Source organism: Nanorana parkeri, unplaced genomic scaffold, assembly GCF_000935625.1.
Source record: "Nanorana parkeri isolate BGI_ZX_2015 unplaced genomic scaffold, ASM93562v1 scaffold33, whole genome shotgun sequence".
Taxonomy (NCBI): Eukaryota; Metazoa; Chordata; class Amphibia; order Anura; family Dicroglossidae; genus Nanorana; species Nanorana parkeri.
Genome location: NW_017306301.1, coordinates 647,965 through 670,005, shown reverse-complemented (window position 1 = coordinate 670,005; position 22,041 = coordinate 647,965). Strand labels below are relative to the sequence as shown.

At 40.8% G+C, this 22,041-nt stretch overlaps 1 protein-coding gene across 1 annotated transcript in view; it reads right to left on the bottom strand.

Moving 5' to 3' along the window:
• Positions 1-22,041, bottom strand: part of PPP1R1A (protein phosphatase 1 regulatory inhibitor subunit 1A) — a 125,585-nt gene that overhangs the window by 13,157 nt on the left and 90,387 nt on the right. Inside the window, exons 3-4 of the mRNA XM_018568710.1 lie at positions 6,882-6,919; positions 2,295-2,358 (exon numbers count right to left, since the gene is read on the bottom strand). Of these exons, the coding sequence (XP_018424212.1) occupies positions 2,295-2,358; positions 6,882-6,919 (102 nt within the window). The remainder of the gene's footprint in view (positions 1-2,294; positions 2,359-6,881; positions 6,920-22,041) is intronic.

The following is a 22,041-nucleotide window of genomic DNA, read 5'->3' as shown; positions in this document are numbered from 1 at the left end:
CCCCCGCCTGTATGGGCAGAGGACTCTGTGTTCTCAATCCCTTTTTCTTTCTGTTTAGACCCCTGATATTTTCCCGAAGCCCCTACAGTAATAATAATAATAATAATAATAAAAAATACAGATTTAACTATAACTTACAAATATGATTTTTTTAGGTAAAAAACACTGCGTTTAGCATTAACCTTTCTCCTTCTCTCTCAATAAATGACAAAGCATTGTAAATGTCAGGACTGGATAGACAGAAATACAAATCCATTGCAGGTAAAAGAGCTGTCATATATGTATTTCATACTTGATTTCATCTGTCAGCCATTAGCTCAGCTTTTGGAATTACTTTTTAAAAATAAAAGTAAAAATTTTCAACATTAAAATAATTTCATATTTATAATTAGCAGTATTTAATCTATTAGCTGATATTTTTTGGGCCTAGAGATCATCTTTAACGTCTCCATTATAAAGAAATGCTGCAAATCAAGATAAGCACCCAATATGTATGATACCTGGCAAAACAAATGCAAAATAAAATAACACTAACATTAAACATTAAGTAAAAAATACACATAAAAAGTAAGTTAGCAAAAAAATCAAATGAGAGTGTCCCGCTAAAACTCCCTTTATATGTACCTATGATAAAAGCCACAACACATTAAGTAACAACATAGCATCAGGGAGAATGATGAACCCGAGTATTGTTCTGCATCTTCCAGCAGTCTCATCTATCATCTATTTTTCAAGCCTTCACTTTTCTAATGCTCAGCTGAACGGCGGAGACTGTGACTCAGTACCTGCTGACTTTTTCGCTGTTCAGCTTTCATACACTTGAGATTGCTTTCCATGAAACCAAAAAGGGTGACTCATTCTGTCTCTAATGGGCCAGTACAATGAAATGTAAATTTAGAAATTAAAAAATTGCTCGAAGCCTCATGCACGTTTGCTGCACTTAATTTCCAACCTATTTTACCATATTGAGCAAGGAATGCTTGACTGGTTCGCCTCCTTGGAGACAGACATTCCCAGTCATGTTGTATTCTAAAAAAGATGCTGTCTGTTTACTGGATTGGTTTAACACTGTAAGTTTTAAAGCACAGTTCCAGACAGCTGCTATATAAGAACGCTTAAAGGGGACCTGAACTGTGAAAGCTGCACCCAAACAAAGCATACAGAGGACAAAGGATTAGTCACCAGCATTGCCTGTAGGAGCCCTACTAATGATCTTTTCCCCAATACTGACTTACCGTGCTTTGTTCTGCACTTTGTCTCTGTGTGTGGAGGTGGTCATCTTGGTAGAGGCCAGGCTTTGCTCCCTCCTATCAGAGCTGCCTCCCGATGAGTGGTGATCTGATGACTGGTGGACGTAATGAAGAAGCAGCAGTAGAGATGAAGGAAGCAAAGATGGACAAAATACATGCAGCAGAAGCAGAGAGATGCTTGCACTGCAGGTCCCCAGATACAGTTTTCTCTCCAGCATGAAGAACAGCGAGCAGCTGACCTCAAATCTCACCCTATATCTTATAAAGCTAGCAGTCAAAGGTACTGCTATTTTTCAGGAGAAATTCAAGACAAGGGGTATTTTTTTTCTTAGGCACAATTAACATTTCTAGATGTTCCCTATAAGGTCCAATGCACATGGGCCTCTTGCATTAAACAGAGGAGCGGATATCTTGGAAGTATAAACAACTTTTATGTTTCCGAATCACTATTTCCTGTGTTTAGATATTCCAGTGTATAGCCACATATAGACGCATTTGCACGCGATTACACACATTAAGCTGCGTAAAACCAGGCTATACAGTCCCAGGATGCAGAAATCTCTTGTTTTAACGTTATGCTCTATGGATTCCTGTACTAGGTAAAATTGCCAATCCCGTATGAGGGTGTATTAGGTTCTTTTTCTTTTCTAGGTGAATGATGTACAGGGTGTCGGGCAGATTTAACTGTTATATTGTAACATTGAGCCATATAGCAAAGGCAATCTCTTCATTTTCTTCTGACTAAAAGAAAAAAGGCTTCACAAAATGCCATCTCCATTTGTAATACAGCAGGTCAAGAGAGTATTAGGCCCCTTTTATACTCACTTGCTTTAAAGTATGTATACATGTAAACTAAAGTATCTCTTGCAAAGAAGATAGTAAAGACTAACCTCCCCCACAGATGTCGGCTACACTGATTACATTTAAGACACTTGAAAACACATGTGATATACATTTGATTTGCATATCATTATCTCTGTATGCAATGACCAAAATAACAAATACAGCTCAAATTAGAATATCATGCAGACAGTGCTTTAATACCTTTCATTGTAGGTGTTGTACGTGACACTTTTTTCCTCTGATGTGGGGACATAGATAATGTCGACTGTAAGAAGAGACAGGAGATATTCTTACTGAAATATATCACTGACGGTGGCAGCAAAAAGCAGCATATAGATTTAACACATAGCATACGTAGATGTCATTCCTCACAACCCCAAAACTAAATTCTAACCATAACCTACCGTAATATCCAATACTTCTTCTGTGTTCCTCTTGATTTCTGTTTAATACTCATTACTGGTAAACTGGCATTAACACACATGTATACTTATTATTATTATTATTATATACCTGTATATATTATCAGTATGGTAACATAATTCTAACAAATACACTAAAAAGTTAAGAAGTCAAAAGTTCGGTTGTTAAAGTTGGATGCTAGTATTGTATGGCCATCACTTAAAAAAATCTAATTGTGTTTTGTTAAAAGAGTACTAAAGCCAAACCTTTTTATGGGGTATAGTCCTCTTTTGGGTCAAAGAAGTATATTTACTAATGTGTTCCTGTGACCCAAACCCAGCATCTGAGCCACGCTGTAGCCAGGAAATTTCCAAAAATATTGTCAGGATCCACCTCACAGCCTGATTGACAGTTGGCCTCTCTAGAGCCAGGACAAGCTGTGCCCGCCCCTCCCCTGTCTGTCCTCCCAATGAGGAGGAGGAACAGAGAGGATGGGAGAATCCTTGCAGGAAGCAGTGACTGACGGTCTTTACTCTCTGCAGGGAGAAGACCATGAGCTGAGAGACCAGCAGTTCATGATCGCACAGCTCTCGATCTGTAGAGCCAACTTGTGATACCTGCAGTGTCCCACGCCAGCTCTAAGTATTGAGAAGAGTACATTTTACTCTCCCAATACTTCTCCTTTAAAACAGACTTATCATTGACTCTAGCCTAAAAACCCCCCCAGCAATGACATGGATGTGCAACATCCAGGTGGCCAACAAAATAGTCCCTCCCTCACCTGACCTTGTCTCCCGTAAAGATCTTCTGCCTCTCATCGAGCTACAGGAGAGGCAGCGGAATCACCTCTGCCCCATCATTTTAGTGAACTTATAAAGATAGGGTGATCATTATCTTAGTCTTTTAGATCTATCTACTAAAGGCTGGCCTTACATATTAAGATTAAAACTCTTTCAATTCCCCCATCCACGCTGTTTGAATCTTCTCTGCTGGCAATTGTATACTGACAGCTGAAATCTGTGGCTCCCAGAATACTGGAACAGTGACTGCAGATGATTGGCTGACATCACTGTTTGCCTGACAATTTTCCACCGGGTTTCTTCAAAAAAAGTCAATTGAAAAATAGATTTTTGCTGTGCTGGGTGGTGTTGGCAGGGCCACCCATGGACTGAATTTTCCCCATTAAAGAAATGGCCAAAATTCAATCCCTGTAAGTCCAGTTTAAGGTGTTCAATGGCTTGTATCTGGCTAGATCCGATCACTCTTTTTAAGCACACCTACCCATGCACAGTCAGAATAATCAGACCTGGGAAAAGACTGGCATCAGACAAAAAGTGAAGCAGTCACATGATTGCAAATAGATGTGACAACAAGAGGCTACTTAGAACTTATAATTAAATCATATTTAAAGTGACAGTCATCCTAAAACTGATACCTCAGCCTTGGAAATATTCATTTGAGTTGAATCAACGTCCAACGTGTCATATATCTTTCATGGATACAGAAATACATAACATAAGTACAAGTATATAGACAAAACTCACAAAGCAGCCTCCGCTCATATTCCCTGACCTGTGGTCACACAGCTCCATCCCTCTTTTCAGTGCCGGCAAGAAAAGTATGCTGCAGCTTGAAACTGGTTCTCGCAGAAACAATTGTCACACAAACGACTCTGAGTTAGAGGAGCCTGTGTTTGTTTACAGCATGTTTTGACTTCGGGAATAAACATTGACCAGCGTGTGCGGCAATTGTTTCTGCGAGAATAAGTACAAGTATCTCTGCTCCAATGACCAGCTCTGCCTAACTGCCAAGACCCCCGAAAGACATTTCAGTTTTTCTTCTGGATTTTGGTCATCTATTCTGTAGCACAGATATTGTAGCAGAAGGAGTCAACTTCTCTATGTTGTAGCCTGAAGTCTGAAACTTCATGGTAAGAAGTTACAAATTTAAGAAGGGAGATCTTAATTTGAAACTCTGATAGATATATGAAAGCAGGGGCTGATTATTATTAATAATATTTATACCTTTGTAGTAGGGATGCACCAATACTGGTTTATCGGTATCGTGTACAAGTACCGATATTTATATTTCGGTACTCGCCATTACTGAGTACCAATACCGGTACTCCGGCTAGCATGGAGCCAGCTTCCCGGGCAATCGGGAAGCCGAGCGGCATGTCATTACCCGCCCCCGGCTTCCTGAATGACCGGGAAGCCGGCTCTATGCTGTTTGACCGGCTCAATGCTGATTCGCAGGGAAGCCCGGTTTCCACCCCAATCGGACGGAGGCGGTATGACACAACAGTAAATGCACATAATACAACAGTACACGCACATTACACAAACAGTACACCCATAATACAACAGTACACACACATAACACAACAGTACACGCACATAATACAACAGTACACGCACATTACACAAACAGTACACACACAATACAACAGTACACACTAGGAATGCATTGATACTAGTATCGGTATCAGTGCCAATACAGAGTATTTGGGTGAGTACTTGTACTCACCCAAATGCTCCGATACCTACCCCCGATACTGGAACTTCCGGTAAGAGGGAGATTTCCTCTGACCATCAGTGCCGTGAGGGAACATAAAGCTGGCTTTCCAGCCAATCAGGATGCCAGGTGGCAGGCAATGACTCACCGACCGTCTTCCTGATTGACCAGGAAGCCGACTCCATGGTGCTTGGCCCGCTCCATGCTGATTGGCTTGGAAGCCGGCTTTCCAGTCAATCAGCATGGAGCCAGCCAAATAGCATGGAGCCGGATTCCCGGCCAGTCAGGAAGCTGGCCGGCGAGTTATTAAGTGATGCCTGGCTGCCTGATTGGACAGGAAGCCGACTCCATGCTCTCTAATGGCACTGCCAGGCAAAGGAAATTTCCCTCTGACCCGAAGTTCCAGTATCAAGGAAGGTATCAGAGCACTCACCCGAATACTCGGTATCTGCACCGATGCCGATATTAAAAATGTATTGGAAAATCTGTCATTCACAAACTAATTTGTGGAATGATTTCCATGCAACGGAAATTATACTGGTTAAATGTTTGAAATTTAATTATCGTTTCCAGGATGGAAAAAAATACACTGGGCATAAAAAGCACTATAGTGATTATTATAGATCACTTTTATTTTAATTCATGATATAATAAATCATTGAACGATAGTAGTAATAGTTGATCAAACTTATGTACTGGACATTTTCCAATATGGCGAATCAAGTGATGATGTGCAATGTCCAATCACACATTACCTCTTAGCATGATCGATCTACTTTGCCTTAATCAACAATCCTGGCAACCTGACAGATTCAATACCGGAACCAACAGCTCATTGCTACAAGCTTCTGAAAATGTCCCAATTTTCCTACTTCCAAAGTTATAGATATTCAAAAACATGTGAATTATATTCTGACATCTAATTTCTTGATCTGTGGGAGGAAGATGAAGGATCTATTATGCAGATATATTTTTCAGGTTGCAGAAGAGTTTTTTGCCTCTGCACTTCCCTAGTATAACATTTTGAATCTCAGAAGCATGTAAATCAGTAGAGTGTCATTTTATCCTGCAAAGAATACAAATCTCTTCATTCTTTTCTATTCTCTGGGGTGCAGTCGTTAAGCTGTGGGTTTCTCTGCAGGGTGTGATATATTGGTTTCATACAGTACTATAGCATGCAGCAATTTTATTCCACAAAATATCATGTGACCAGGCTAAGGGAATACACCTTGGGGGTTAACAGTACCTTAGAGTCCACAGTTGTGATTAGATAGGTAAACAAGCATTATGACCTATCAGGTATTAAACGGCATCTGCAATATAAGTGAAGGCCATTTTGAGCACAGGTTGGTCATGTGAAATAGATATAGGGGTATGTTTTTGATTGCTTCTGTTTTAATTCTTAAAAGAGGTGTTCATGTTGGAATACTAACCCTAAAAAATATACACAGCTTTTGAACTCATCCTGGCCTTACCATTATGCAATTGGCTGTCCCTGAAGCTTTACCCCTATAATGGCCGGTATCTGCACACATTAAAGCTCATCTGATTTCTGCAGTGCATCACTGCATGCACATTAATGTGCCTTATATTGCGTGTTATCATGCATTTTAATGGGCTGCCAAGGCATCACAATGCACCAAAAATTTAAAAAATAAATGTAATGCCCAGCAACGCAATGGTGGTGGGGGCTAGCAATGTTCATTGGGGCTAGCAAGAATCATTGGGGTGGCACTACAACACATTAAACAATTGATTGTGCGTTACAGAACATTAAAACATAAATTATCGCAATATATAGGTGTGAAATAGACCTTAATGTAAGAACTCCTTGCTTTCTCTAAATTTCTCTGAATGAAGAAAATATCTTACCGTTTGTAAAGGGTTTGGGGACCTTTCTTCATCAATTTCTGTTGGTGAAATAAAAAAAAAGCGTCATTCAAATATATTTTCTATACATTAATAAACATATTAACACTTGTGGGTGTGAATATAGTGAAAATAATTGTGTCAGTTGACTGCATGAGGCTGGCAGTAATACTGATTGGGAAAAAAGGCTCTGCTTGACCTTGCTTATAAACAGCCAGGAAATTAAAGGACCCAGCATTTTTGGTAACTGGTTTATAAGGGAAAATTAGGAGACCTCCCTACACATACCCAATAACGGATGTAGAGGTCAAATGAAGAAAAGCTCCTCTAAGGGTCACAATTACAATCAGATTGCCACGTGTATGGAAAACCTTGGGTTTTAAAGAACTTTATATTGGGGTGAGGTAAGTGTAATTATGTATGTTACACTTACACTTACCTCTAGTTCCAGAACCTTCCCCCTAGAAATAATGGGGAGTCAGGTAATGATGGACCCCCCCCCCCTGGGTAGATCATACAGAAGATGACACTCCTGGCCAGTGTGATGTGCAGTCACAAACTGTACTGTGTGACAGAAGACAGTAGCACATCCAATGCCCCAAATAGTTTTCTATTAACAATTTCACCATACAGGTGTTAGTACCAATCTAAAGTTTTGGACTTAAGGACCATCTTCATAGAGTATTTTCCCCAACAAAACAGATTTTGGAAACTGTTGGCAAAATACGATTGTGCTGTTTCTCCTGAGACTGTACACAACTCCCTGTACACTAGACCAACTGTTCTTTATAAAGAACTGAGCTGTCAAGACTATAAAGATATTGTTACCAATCTGAATACACAGTGTGCATATGTCCAGCATTACCTTTTTAGCACTATCACTCCCTTATTAAAATGTATTTATTTTTCCATAGAAAAAACCTTTTTAACTTAATACTACAGGTAATAATATGTGTCATAGCAAAGACAGCATAGACACTGCTGGATCCAATGTCAAACTCATAAATTCAAACATAGAAGTTATTATGCATTGGCATAACCGACTGGCAACAGAGAATTTTCAGGTCTTGTGTAGACAGGTTTGGTTTCCTGCATTTGATGTGCATTTCAAATGCAAGTAAGCATATTTCAATTTACCAAGGTGTAGTATAGATGACAGTTCTAAAGTTGTGTTTGAGCTGCCGGAGGTCCTATTGAAATGTGTTGCATTGCATGCAGTAGGTCAAATGCAGTGTTTTACCTCCATTGGAATGTAAAAGACAGTGTCTGACAACAACCATCTACACATGCCCATTCATTCCATGTGTACCATACTATCAGCAAACAGCAACTTCCAAATTCTCTGTATTCAGGTGCAACTATGCCCAAAGTCTGCATCGTATCAGAAAGTTACAAAATGCTGTGATAAAAAAAAACTCAGTATAGATTCAATATTAGTAGAGAACTATCTTATAGAAATGTAACTATATAAGTACAAATGCACATGCAACAGTTTGAAAAAGACCATTTTGCCAGAACATCCCCATTGCTATAAACAATCAGTGATGGAGCAGTTGGTTTGAGCTAGATCTAAGGATATCAGACTGTGATTAATCTAATCCCTTTATAGGAGAAATCCCACTTTTTACTGAATACAAAGCTCCATCTGTAGCAATAAGATGCCAAGTATATTAAGCCCATCACAACAACAGAGGCATCAAGACTTATGAGCACATCAGTCTATCAAAGAGAACAGCATGATGTGCCAATGCAGAGAAAATCTTATGTACAGTACATCTGGTGGTGGACAGCAAAAACTGTTTTATTATAATAGCAGATACTTTTTAAAAGTCATATTACAGTTTAAAGAAAACTGTCATGAGAGAAATATGTGGTCTGCCATTGCTGACCCCCTTCTAAAAGTTCTAGCTGCCTAGTTTCCATGCTGGTCTCCTGATAACAGTGGTTTCAGAGTTGCTAATCTAGAACAAGAAAGCCGAAACTCCTCATTTGAATACCTACCTATCCCAGGTCAGTGATCCAAGGAGTATTGCAGCTACAGCATCAGCATTGTAGGCAAGCAAGTAGAATTTTTCAGATGTTGGCAATGGCAATCCACTTATTTTTAACATGGCAAGTACACGTTACTGCAACACAACAGTGGGTAACACATTTCTACTATGTATTGGTGTCAAATTTCATTTCAAACATCGTTTCATCTTGCTGTTCAACACTGCGGTCATGCTTTACAAACACCTTATGTTTGATCACCTTTATTTTTGAAGACTGATTTCAACAGTGAAAAGGCCACAGGTGCACAGTGGATGATAGCCAAATTTAATTGGCTGCCTTCCTGTAATGGCCCTGCAATTAGTCACGATTAAGTCTCCATAAACAAATTGCCCTTGCTTGCTGAAGGCTACAAGACGTGCAGGTGCAATGTCATTAGGCCAGCTCTCTGTCTCATGTGTATTTCTGACATGTGGTACGGACATTAACAGGTACTTATAGCCAATACCACATACTGATTGATTTAGTGTAATTAACATATGCAGTGTGGTGGGAAATGTTTTCATACTGAGGTATACAAAGGTAAGGATAGGTTTGCTGAAATATTTTGGTAGAGACAGCATAGAGCACAACACCCTAATGCCTTTCCTTTGCTTTGTAATTAGAATGAATTTGTATAAACAATGAAGATAAACCCAAACAACTCCATCCACTTAAACAAGACAGCATAAGTCACGCAAGGTTGTTCTAGAGGCTTGGTCAATCATTTTCTATGTTGTTCATTGTTTGAGCCCTGATCTGACCAACTGCTAAAAGGATATGTTTGTAATCATTATGTGCTTGTCTGATTTACAGTCCATTCTCCTAATATGGATTTGTGTGTTATGCATCGGATTTTAGTATATGAAACCAGACATGGCCTGCAGGCAGTCTATAATTACCAGTACAGATATCTATTTATTGATCAATACAAACATTTTTAATACCTTTAGGTTTCCTGATATATGAGCCCTTCTAATATGCTGTCTAGTGTCTTAGTAGATCATTATAGAACGTATAGCGCTGCGTAAATTGTTGACGCTATATACACTGAGTGGCCAGATAATTATGACCACCCCATCAGTACTTCATTGGGCCATGAGATGACTCCATGAGATGACTTTGTTGGGCCGCCTCGTGACTCCACGAGATGTTGAACGGTGATGCAAGGAATCTGACACTGCACTGTTGCCCTTCTGTTGTCTTGTAGCAGTCTTGCCACTCTCCGTTCTGCCCTAACATTGACTAGTCGCTGACGGCCACAATTCACACGTTCAGACCCAGATTTTTGGCTGACAGTCCAGTCTTTAAACACTTTAACAACAGCTGCTCTTGAATATTTAACGAATTCTGCTGTTTTGCTGATACTCGCTCCATGGCTTGAGCGCCAACTATCATCCCACGTTCAAAGGCTGTTAAATCGCGTTGTTTACCCATATCTTCAGAAAAAAAATCACTTCTACTGTTGTGGTAAACAACCTGCTTCCCTATTTATAATGGTCTGGCCCTCTAGCAACTTCAGCGCGAAATTATAGCTAATTTGCCTACAAACGTCAGGTGGTCATAATAATCTGGCCACTCAGTGTAAATCCCAATAATAAATAAATAAATATAGTTCATTCAAAATTTAAAATTAAAGTGTAGCTAAACCTTATCAATTAATTTCTATGTGCAGCCTTCTGTTAAAGGAGAACTATAGGGTAAGTGTTTTTCCCCATAGTTCTCCCAAGGGTCACGGAAGGACACAAACTAGCGTCCTCCCATGACCCAAAGCTCAGTATACTGCAAGCTACAGCTTGCGGTATACTGAGACAGATTACTGTCGAGATCCACCCAGCTGCGTGATTAACAGCTGGCTCTGCCTATCTAAAGGCAGAGTCAGCTGTACCCGCCCCCTCCCCCGTCCGTTCCGCCAGTCAGCGCTGGAAGATCGGAGCAGGGAGGGGGGGAATCCCTGCAGGGAGCCGTGAGTGACAGTCACAGCTCTCTGCAGGGACATGATCAAGAAGTGAGCGAGCGACGGTATGTGTTTGCTCACTTCCCGATCTATTGAGCCGACGTGTGACAGTTTCATTGTCACAGGTCGGCTCGAACTATGAGTTTAGTGAAAATCACTCACCTCATAGTTCTCCTTTATATATGTAAAGGGCCTGAAAGGGTTCAATATTTGTACAGAGCAGAGTCTGTATGATTCCGGCACTGATTCCTGTGATTGGTACCAAAAGAGCTGTGAGCTGTCAGTTGTGGCTACACCATGAACTGAGAGTTCTGTTTCTTCTATTATAAGGGCTAGATCTTCAGTCTCCAGGAGCTGTCATTAAGTGCTGGACTTTTTTGTAAGACAGCCCACCAAACACTACACTCACACTCATGAAAGCACCGTATATATCAAAGGTGCATGTGTAAAATAACGACTTTATACCAATAAGAAAAATAATGATATATCAGTTTATAAATGTAAACAGTTTTAAAAATGATTTAAAATAAAATTGCCCAAAAAGCATTTAATCTGCTAAAATATTGCAAAAATAATAAACAAATACTGTATGAAGTAGCATAGCAGAAAAGGCTGTGCAGAGGCTGTGTATGTGATTCATATGGTTATTGGATAACAGTTTAGGATTTTCATCAATATTTTAAATAGCTTCACAATTCAAATATAGTCAAAAGAGTGTTGCCAAATCTAAGCAAAGCTAATTAAAAATGTATTAGGTCAGGGCTTTTAAGATGTCACTGGATTGTAACTAGACAGACTGCAAATTTATTTACCTGAATACTGTCTCTACATAAAAATGTAGAGACACTGGGGCCCATGGCAACCAATCAGCTTGCATCTTTTATTTTCAAAACTTAACTGGGCAAACTGAAGAGAAAAGCTGATTGGTTTCTTTCGCAACTGCTCCAGTTTTTATGAATTTCCCCCCTATAGTATATAGCAAGGCTAGCCAAACTTCGACCCTCCAGCTGTGGTAAAACTATACATTCCTTCAAGCATCTGTCTCTGGTAGTCATGCCTGTGGCTGTCAGTGTCTTTCAATGCTTAATGAGATTTGTAGTTGCACTACAACCGTAGTTTGACTACCCCTGGTATATAGAAACGTGTTTTCATGGCAGAACCATTAGTTATTGCTTTCCTACTGCCTGCAGGTTCATTCCCTTCTACAAAATCCTTTCCATATAATGTCACTTACCCTCTACTAACCCCCCCTTCCCCCTTCCTTGCAGACCTTTACTCAGTCCCCCCTTTTTTCTCTAATATCTGCCCAGTCCATTTACTATCAGACAGGTGTAGGGATGAGTGGAGTGATTTCAGTAAAATTGATGTCAGACATCGCAACCTGCAAAACCTTATTTCAGGGAGCTTCCAGTCTCATTTCAGGGAGGTGCCCTTTCTGTTTTTTGGGGGTTTTTTTTACAGCGCCCGTCGTCAGAATATAAAATAAATAATAATGATAATAATAATATATATATATATATATATTATTCATTTATGGGCAGCAAATGAAATAAATGGTCTCTATAACTAGACAACCAGGACAGGTAATGTTAAAGGATAATACACTGTCCCTTTAAGGTAATCCAGCACAAAATGTAGCAATACAGTTTCAGATGTCAGTACTTGCGGTTAGGAAGTGCTGCTGGCTGATTGCTGGCAGATGCGTCCTTCAGGTAAGGTAACAATGAGGGATGTGCAGGTTGACAAGTAGTCCTGTCTAGGAGGACTAGAAGGTTCAGAATGGCAGGTGAGGGTCCACTTGCTCAACGTTCTACTACGTTAGAACGCCGAGCAAGTGTAACCTCCTCCATTTTATGGAGGAGGAAGACGTGTGGGGGGAGGAGCCGTGAGCGGCGGCCGACGCTGAACCCTTTCAGGGACGGCTTGCCGCTGGATGCTCCGGACACGCTGCTGCTGCAGCAATCTCGGAAAGGCAAGTCTATGACAGTACGGTAGCTTCGGCTACAGTATACGACACTGAGCCAATCAGGGAAAACGATGTACGCGGTATACTGTATGTAGCTCTGGCTACATACAGTATACCCTGCTGAGCCAATCACGGCGAGCGATGTATTCTATTAATGAATACAAAGCCTGCTCGGATTGGCAGAGGTTGTGTACATCGCTCGCCGTGAAAGGCTTAGCGCGGCATACTGCATGTAGCCGAAGCTACCGTACATACAGTATTACCGCACATCCAGCGGGCTGACAGATTAGGGACGTTTTGTATACCCGGCATATAAGACGACCCACGATTTTCGGGGGGATGTTTTGAAGTATAAAAAGTCGTCTTATACGCCGGAAAATACGGTACCTTCAAAAAATAAGTCAGTAATGGCATGTACCATATTGATTTCTAGACAGGTTTCTTTGATGACACTTTTACAAATAAATCAGATTTTTCAAGCAAAAGCAATTATATATATTAATTATAGAATAAAAACTATGTTTGAGCATAAAAAGAATGTAATTGACTTATGTTACATTCAGGGTTTTATGTTTATGTTTATTTTCAGGTTTTTACTTTTCAAGTATAGCAAGAAAAGATATAGCAAATGTACATTCAACAGAACGAAGCACAATAGAAAAGTACCCAAAGTTTGGGCCATAAAACAGACATTTTATGTATGACAATCACTAAATGTGACATCCATCAATGTCACATATTTGACATGAAAATAAAGTCATATATCTTCTTCTACCACGTGTAGTATATTCATTTTCTTAAATAAGGAGATAGGGTTCATATAAATACATAAAGAAAGTGAAAGAAATTATATATGATCATTCTGTGTCATGATGAGTAGAATATATTAAGAGATATTAATCCATATGTATGTAAGTTCTTATACAGCGGGAATAGAAATTTGAGGGGAAGTGAGAGAAGAGAGAAGGAGGGGATGGGTGGAATGATAGAGGGGGTAGGGGGGAAGGCAAAAGGGGGTGAAGTGAGAAGCACAAGGGAGGGGGATCCAGATCACTGCACATACCTCTCGTGCCACAAAAGAATATACTTTGCTCTTTGCGGCTATGTAGCATTGTCAGTCTAAAGGTAAGATAGGAAGTCAGCAGGGTGTCTCAAATTAATCACTTTCCCAGGAGGCCATTTTCTCTATTTGATATATAGAATCCATTTCACACACCTATTCTGAGAGTAGAGGAGTATCAGCTCCCCACCAGGGATGAGATATAATGCTCCAGGCAGAGACTTTCTTTGAATTTGCTTATTAACACCAGAAATCATGTTTGGGAGTGTAATTTGGGTTCATTGGGAATGGTGTTTCCTCTCATCCTGTCAGTTTCTGATATATACAAAGGACTTTGTCTCAGAAGGGCAATATTAAGAGGCATGTTCCCCAGATATAAGACTTTGCTCCCTGTACCATTTGACATCTGCAGCAGGTACCAGGGACAAAGGGATCTATTTTATGGAGGAGCAATTTTGTCCCAGTCCATCTCCTTGGGGCATCACCAGGCTACTTCTCTAATTTAACAATAAACTTGGGATCATGTGAATAGATGAAGGCAGAGTTAATAGATAGTGGAGATTACAAATTTGGGTCAGGCTGTTTGTAGCAGCACATTCTTAAATCATGTGAGGGATATAGTGACTCATATTGGGTAATAATATTTATACATCTGAACCAAGAAAGGTTGAGATTGTCATAGTGTTTGTAACTCACACTCGCCAGGGAGTTCAATACTGAGGGTAAATATATATGCATAGATATTTGATGGCAGAACCTTGCCATCATAAAGAAAAGTTAGATTTCCCTTTGTATGGGGTCTTCAAATTCCCTCATAATGGATAGAATGGGTGTACGTGGGGAGGTGACATAAAGTAAGAGATTGTCTGCATATAGAGACACTTTAAAAAGATGATCATTTAGGCGTATTACCATAAGTTTAGGGTTATCACATATGGCTTTGTCCAGATGTTTTATGGAGAGAAAACACAGTGTGAAGGATAAGGGGTAATCCTGTAGAGTGTCGTTTCAGGTATGGGTAGGGCAGGATAAGGTACCATTAGCCCAGATCCTAGTAGAGTGATTATGGTATAAAGCTAAGATTTTCTAAAGAATTGTAAGAACTAGGCCTACAGTATTTGGTACAACCTTTCAAGGAGGCATCTGCAGTCTATCTAATGCCTTTTTATGTTTATGTTGCAATAGTCTAGGAAGATATACAGGGAATGGCCAATATTATAAACGGGAATTACTTAATTTCTATGCCTGAGCACTTAAAAAATCAACCGTTACATTATAATCAGTGACACATGAATGATTCATGGGAATGGAGATTTCTGGGGTTAAGCCTAGACTCCTCTGTGGAGCATACACATGAAAATCCCCATTTAGCAAAACAGTTGTAGACTTCTCATGTGCATGCCCCAAATACAACAAACAGAGGTACCTTAATGCAGCATGCAGCTTCCATGGGTATTCGCAGGTGATAGGTACTGGTGAATTTTGTGTGATGTCTACCTTTAAAAGACACCACTCCCAGTGAGTATCTCCCATGCAAGTTTTAAACTGGTTGTCTGAGTGCCATTGGTAATTATCCTAGCTGTAATAGTAGACTTTTGAGTTCTAGATAATAGTATCAATCTTAAAAAACATTATAAGGGTATATTACACAAGCAGACTATTCATTAAAGAGATATCTGAAGCCAGCAGAACTGAACAATGAGGATTTAGAAAGTTAGGGTTGCAAAGGAAAAAGGATTTTTTCTAAAGGCCAAGCATAACATTTAGAAAATTACAGTCTCTAAATATGTTTAGAAAGCGCTTCGCTGTCGTCAAAATAAAAATAAAAAAAGATTTGGCCATAGGAATGCATTGCTAGATTCCTATTGGCTATTTCAATTTGCAATAGCCAATAGCAAACTAGTTATTGTACCTGCCCTCGGCTGCTGTCAACCACTAGTGGGGACATGATGGAGAACTGCAGCAGAGGGCGGGTGTGATAGCTAGTTTGCTATTGGCTATTGTAAATTGAAATAGCCAATAGGAATCTAGCAATGCATTCCTATGGTGAAATTGTTGTTTTTTTGTATTCTGACACGGCTCCGTTGCCTGCTAACCAGGGACCCTGATCTCCAAACAGCTAACTCTCCCGGGCGCCCAACTAGCATTGTACCCGCCCTCTGCTGCAGTTCTCCATCAGGTCCATCAGCAGAGGGCGGGTACAATGCTAGTTTACTATTGGCTATTGCAAATTGAAATAGCCAATAGTAATGTACCAATGTATTTCAATGGGGATTTTTTTTTTCTCTATTCTGACATCGTTCCGTGTCAGAATAAAGAAAAAAAAAGAAAAAGCAGTGTTTCTCTCCTGGGCGTCCGGGAGCGGGAGCCTCCCAGAGCGCCCGGGAGAGTTTTCTTTTTTTTTGACGGCAGCAGAGCCGCTGGACAATAGGAAACTATTGGGCAGAGCCAGCTGTCACTGCTAGCTCCGCACAATCGTTTTCTATCTACTTTTTTTTTACTTTTTAAACTCTTTTTCTGTTCTGCTCGGTCCCTCTGAGGGACCGAGCAGAACAGCCGAGCCGAATGCCGCTCAGCGGCATTCGGCTATTCACTCACTGCTGTTCGGCATCTATGAGAATAGACCGAACAGCAGTGAGTAGCCTGCCGAAGGGTCAGCTCAGCCGATCCAGATGTTGGATCGGCTGAGTCGAACTCCTTCTGCACTTCGGGTCGGCCGAACATGCTGAGCTGAGCCGATGTACGGCTGAAATCAGCCGTACCAGCCTGAAGTGAATAGCCGAACAGTGTTCGGCTCACTTCACTTCAGGTCGGTCATTCACTCGGCTGCCTATGGCAGCTTAGTGAATAGACCCATATGTCTGTACTACTCTGGATGTCTAGGATCCCTATATCCTCTCTTCCCAGTGTGAAGATGTTAAAAAAAGGTATTGAACATTGTACTTCTGGAGTGGATATCAGCTTTGTGAGCACTAGAAGAGGGTGGTTAAATGCGAATGGGGCAGCTGAAGAGCAAATTCACTAGACAACTAGTGATGACCCGGGTTATTCTGGCGGCTCCTTCGGGGGTGAGCGCTACCAATGCGCTCACATGCAGTTCCATTAGAATAATACAAATCTTTGCAATCATCACATAAAAATGTTCCAACAGTGGCAGTCTCAAATAATTGGTATATCATCAATTCATAATTTGTTGCAATGCTTTACAGATACACAAAGTGCCATTCTAGCAATGTATAGTCATACATAGCTATGATATTGGTAGTGGAGCGAGTGCAATATATATTCTAATTAAAGTTGGATTAGCAAAAGGGATTAGGATATCATTTGCTGCATACATGATTGTTTATAGCAGGGGCGCCCACTATTTTTCGTCTGGAGATCTACTTTTCAAATGACGAGCTCATTGAGATCTACCAACGAAAAAACACCTGCATTCAGGGGCGGGAGGGGGCGTAGCCTGCGCAGGCAGGCACCTCGCCCACAGTGCGATCGCCTGCATTAGTGCCTGTGTTCCAGTCCAGTGCGATCCGCAAAAATGCTGCAAGCACTATTTTTGCAGATCGCACTGGACCGGAATGCAGGCACTAATGTGCCTGTGTTTATAGCCTTATTAGCCCTTACAGGGGGGCTCAGGGAGTGATGGGATGTCTCACACTCTCTAGGGCATTGTCATGCTATTTCTTGGGCAATCACATATTTTCTCTAATGGGCGTTCCTACGCGCTGTAAAACGCTCAACATGTGAAAACCAATGATTGCCTATGGGCATGGTTCCCACCTGGGCGTTTTACAGCGCGTAAGAACGCTCTGCAAAACGCCCTAAGCCCAAAGAAGTACAGGAGCTTCTTTGGGCCTATTTGCCGCTCGTATCCATTAGGATACAGCCAGATAGCCCTAGGAAACGCGCGTTTATCTCGTGTTTCTTTTGACGCACATCGCGGTAAAAACGCGTGGCTAACGCGCCTATTCCGTACGCCTAGGTGTGAACCCAGCCTAAGGCAGCCTCAAACATTTCTAAGCAATTTAAAGCTGGACCCTGTGCTAAACAAATATTGTTTAAATAAAGAGCCATGTGTATTATTGCTTCAATCTTGGTGTCCCTTGTGTATTTCTTCTAGATCTATCTAATAATCCAGCATGACGCAATTCCTGAACCTTGCCTTTCTTCAGGAATATCTTGTACTAAAGATGAGTCATTTATGTTCTCTCTCTTCGTGCAGGGTAGCAGGTCTTGTATCCACCCCTTTAGTTTTCTGCAGACAGCCTGTAATGAGAGGACTTTCATGGTTCCTCTTACAGTTCTGCTTTCCACATAGGCATGTGCAGCACACTAATCATGTTACTGCTGCTTTTAATGGTAGTATTTGGGTTTATCAAGGCACTTGGTGCACACAAAGTAGATTTTATATCCTTTGTGGCTATTGAGGAATATATCACCCTGGCACCTAATCCCTTGGTGGAGACTGACACACATTGTGTAGACATGGCTCACCATTGCCACTATCAGGAAGCCAGACCGGGGCAATGATGTTTAGCTGACTCTGAAATGACTGTATGTGGATAGGAAGTGCCTGAAAAAAGGATAGAGGAGGAAAGCAGCAGAACTGAGATGAAAAATGTTGTAAACAATATTTTATTAAAATAAATGTCAGTAGCGTATAATACTCTGTGGGGAATTTATTAACGCACTTGCAACTGTTTTATCCTTTTTTTTAAGCGCAAATATGTTTAGCAGCTCCTGTTAAGATGTGAGCCTGTGTTGCCCTGAGTGTTCACTATTTTCCTGATTGCGAGTGTTTTGCGATAGTGCACAACTGATTACATCTGTGCTTGTCCTGCTGTTGTCTGAAACCTGCGCCTCACCTAACAAAGCAATTGCAACTTAAGAAGTCCCCATGACCACTTTAACTACTTGCTGTCCGGGGCATTTTCTTACTATTTGCACACACATGATAAAATATATATTTTTGGCTAGAAAACAGCTTCAGACCCCCAAACAATGATATATGTTCTGAAAGCAGAGGCCTTGTAGAATAAAAAAATGCTAGTTGCAAACCCGTATTTTTAGGAAAAAAATAAACTAAATTAAAATGTAATGCACAGAAACATAATATGATACCCAATGTTTTGGTAAAATATGAAAGACGGGGTCATGCCGGGTAAATAGATACCAAACATGTGAAGCCTTAAAATTGCGTTCGCCCGTGAAGCCACAAAAATGTCAATACTCAAAATAGTGAACATTTTAAATGCTTTTACCGCTCATCAGTTTAGTGCTAACAGTGATTGACAGCACTAGAATTATTGCTCTCACTCTGACATTCGCAGCGATGTAACATGTGTAGCGCAATTGTCGTTTTCGCACGTATACGCACCGACGCGTGTTTACGAGTGAATGTGGGTGCACGTGAGGGGCAGGAGACTTAAAAAAATGTTTTGCATTTTTTTCTTTTTCTTTTATGTTTCTTTTATGAGATCACCGGCTGGAAGGCGCAGAATATCTATTCAATCATTGCCGGCAGACCCGCCAAGCCTCTTCCAGGCGCCGCACGGGGACAGCGGTGCCGGGGAAGCCAACGGCGGCCGCAATGGGGGAGCCGCACGGTACAAACGATGTGGTGACAGCGGCTCCCGTGCGGCTCCCCCATTGCGCCCGCCGTTGGCTTCCCCAGGCACCGCTGTCCCCGTGCTGTACAGCACAGGCTCCGGATCGCTTGTAAATGAACAGCAATGGCCAGCAATCACCTGCTGTTAAAGGTCTATTTAATCTCATTTAGGAACAGACATTACACTAGAAACATAATTCTGGCGCAAAGCGAATCAAATTTATCCCATGTGAGTTCTAACAGTCGCAATTGCGTTAATAATTTCACCCCACAGTGTTTTAGAAAACAATTTTTCAGTTAAGGTTTACATCTTCATTAAAGTGACTCTGTCAACAATACACTTATAAAGAAGAATGTAAATACTTAACTCCTGCCTCTTGCTTCAAGGAACACCACTGCATTGAAGAGAAATTGTCTGGGGAAGTCTCTTCAGAAACCAACATTTCCTGCAGTGTCAATTAACTGTGTCTCCAGCAGTGCTCAGTGGTCCTTCTGTTGACCCCAACATCCCTACTAGACAGTTGTGACAATGAGGTTGATGGGGACTACTGAGCGCAGCGGGGAGGACTAGGAGATCAACACTCCTAGAAGTGTCATTTTCTGAAGAAACATCATCTGGTCATTTTTCTTTGATGAAATGGTGTTCTGCGGCATGGGCTGCAGGAGAGTTAGGTATTTACTTTCTTCTTTATTGGGAAAGCTTTCACTGGAACCTTTAATCCTGCAATCATTTGCCCGGTCTGGCAACATACCTGGACATTTCTTTTCTTAGGCAGCAGCACTGATCCTTACTGCAGCACTGAATGATGCTCATGTAATGAGTAATGCACCCTTATGAAGAGTGTCCATGACAGCCCAGCCTGGGCTCACAGGAAGTAGGTGCTGGCTGTCATTCAACCTGAAAAAGGAGGGCCATCTAATGGCAGAGGTGTTTCTGCGGGGGGCGGCAGTGGCCTGATATTACTAATGCAGTGAAAGGTTTTTTTTATTATTTTTTTTATTTTGGGCTCTTGATTTTTTATTATTGACTTATTCTAGAACCTGGAATTCTGCTTTAAAGGTAACCTGTCAAGTCCACCCAGGTTTATTAACTAACATTACAGGTAAAGTACAGGCTCCTTGTGGTGCTTATAGGTGCGTCCTCCTTGACGCGTTTCGTGCTTTCACTTTTTCAAAAGGGTGGTCGAACTAATTATTTAGTTATTTAGTTTTCACACCTAGTGCAGTGATTCTTGAATTACTATTAGGTACCTGTGCTTATCTTCAAATAATAGCCTTTTTCCTGTACAGTCACAGGACCCTGCTTTTTGGGCCCAGACCCATCATATGGTGGACAGGACTGGTTCACTTGAAATAACAAATAGTGCTTGGCGCAGTTTTTCCTGGGAAAATCATGGCTTCATACTTACATAGTTAATAAGGTTGAAAAAAAGGCTGACGTCTATCAAGTTCAACCTCATAGTTCACTGTCTTAGATTGATAAAGATGATGTGAAGTAAAGTTCAATATTAATTAAAAGAACGACATCTGATTTTTTTGGAGCCATGTGAATGTTTTTTAAAATCCCAAAGACATTATTATTATTAATTAATGATCCTACTGATACATTTCAGGAAAGTAATGGAATCTTCAATTAGTAATGAGCCCAGCTAAATTAATCTTTGGATGGTGATAGTAATTAATTGGCGAGTTACATGTATTTCCAGAGATTCATATAAATAGATATGTTAAAAGATTACTTCCTTAATATTAGGAGCCATTTGCAATTTGAGAATGAAGCCCTTAATCAGTTGTTCAGTAGGATGGATATCTAGATAATATCATAGATAATAAAGCCATTATAAGATGAAGGTTAAAACCAGTCATTTTTGATTAAATGTAAAGCTGTAAAGCTGTGGAAAGTACTCTTCATTCCAACACTCTGGGGATATCTGGAATTACATTATTTAACCCCTTAGACCTTTTTTTCTTACGTGTTATGATCCACATTTTAGGCCACCAAATTACTTCACCCCCCAAACATTATATATTTTCTGAATGCCATGACACTGTAGAATACTTTTTTTTCAGTAACATCTGTGGTGGGTGTTCATTAGTCCTCTGTGATCCAGGTCTAATTAGTTTTATTAAAACTCACCTTCTCATTCACAAATTCCCCCATCCTCTGCTGCGCTGAAGGCCCTCTCTGACATGACACATGCATACTTATTGTAATAAACACTTGTAAGCATTTTAATTACAGCTTTGCCATCCCAGCGTGTGATGGTCGATGGGTTAAGGAGGAAGGGGAGAAGGAATAGGGGAAAGAAGAGGTAGTGGAGGGGAGAAGCTTCTGCACTATGGCTAATATTGAGTTCCAGCACATTGAAGTGTCACAGATGAGGGCAGCTGGTGTTGGTGCTGAATTTCTGCCAGTTGAGTACCGGCCAGGTACCGTGTTTCCCCGAAAGTAAGACCTACCCCGAAAATAAGACCTAGTTCGGTGGTAGATCTCATATTACAGAAATCCCTGAAGATAGTGCTAGCCGCAGCTCCCTCCTGCCC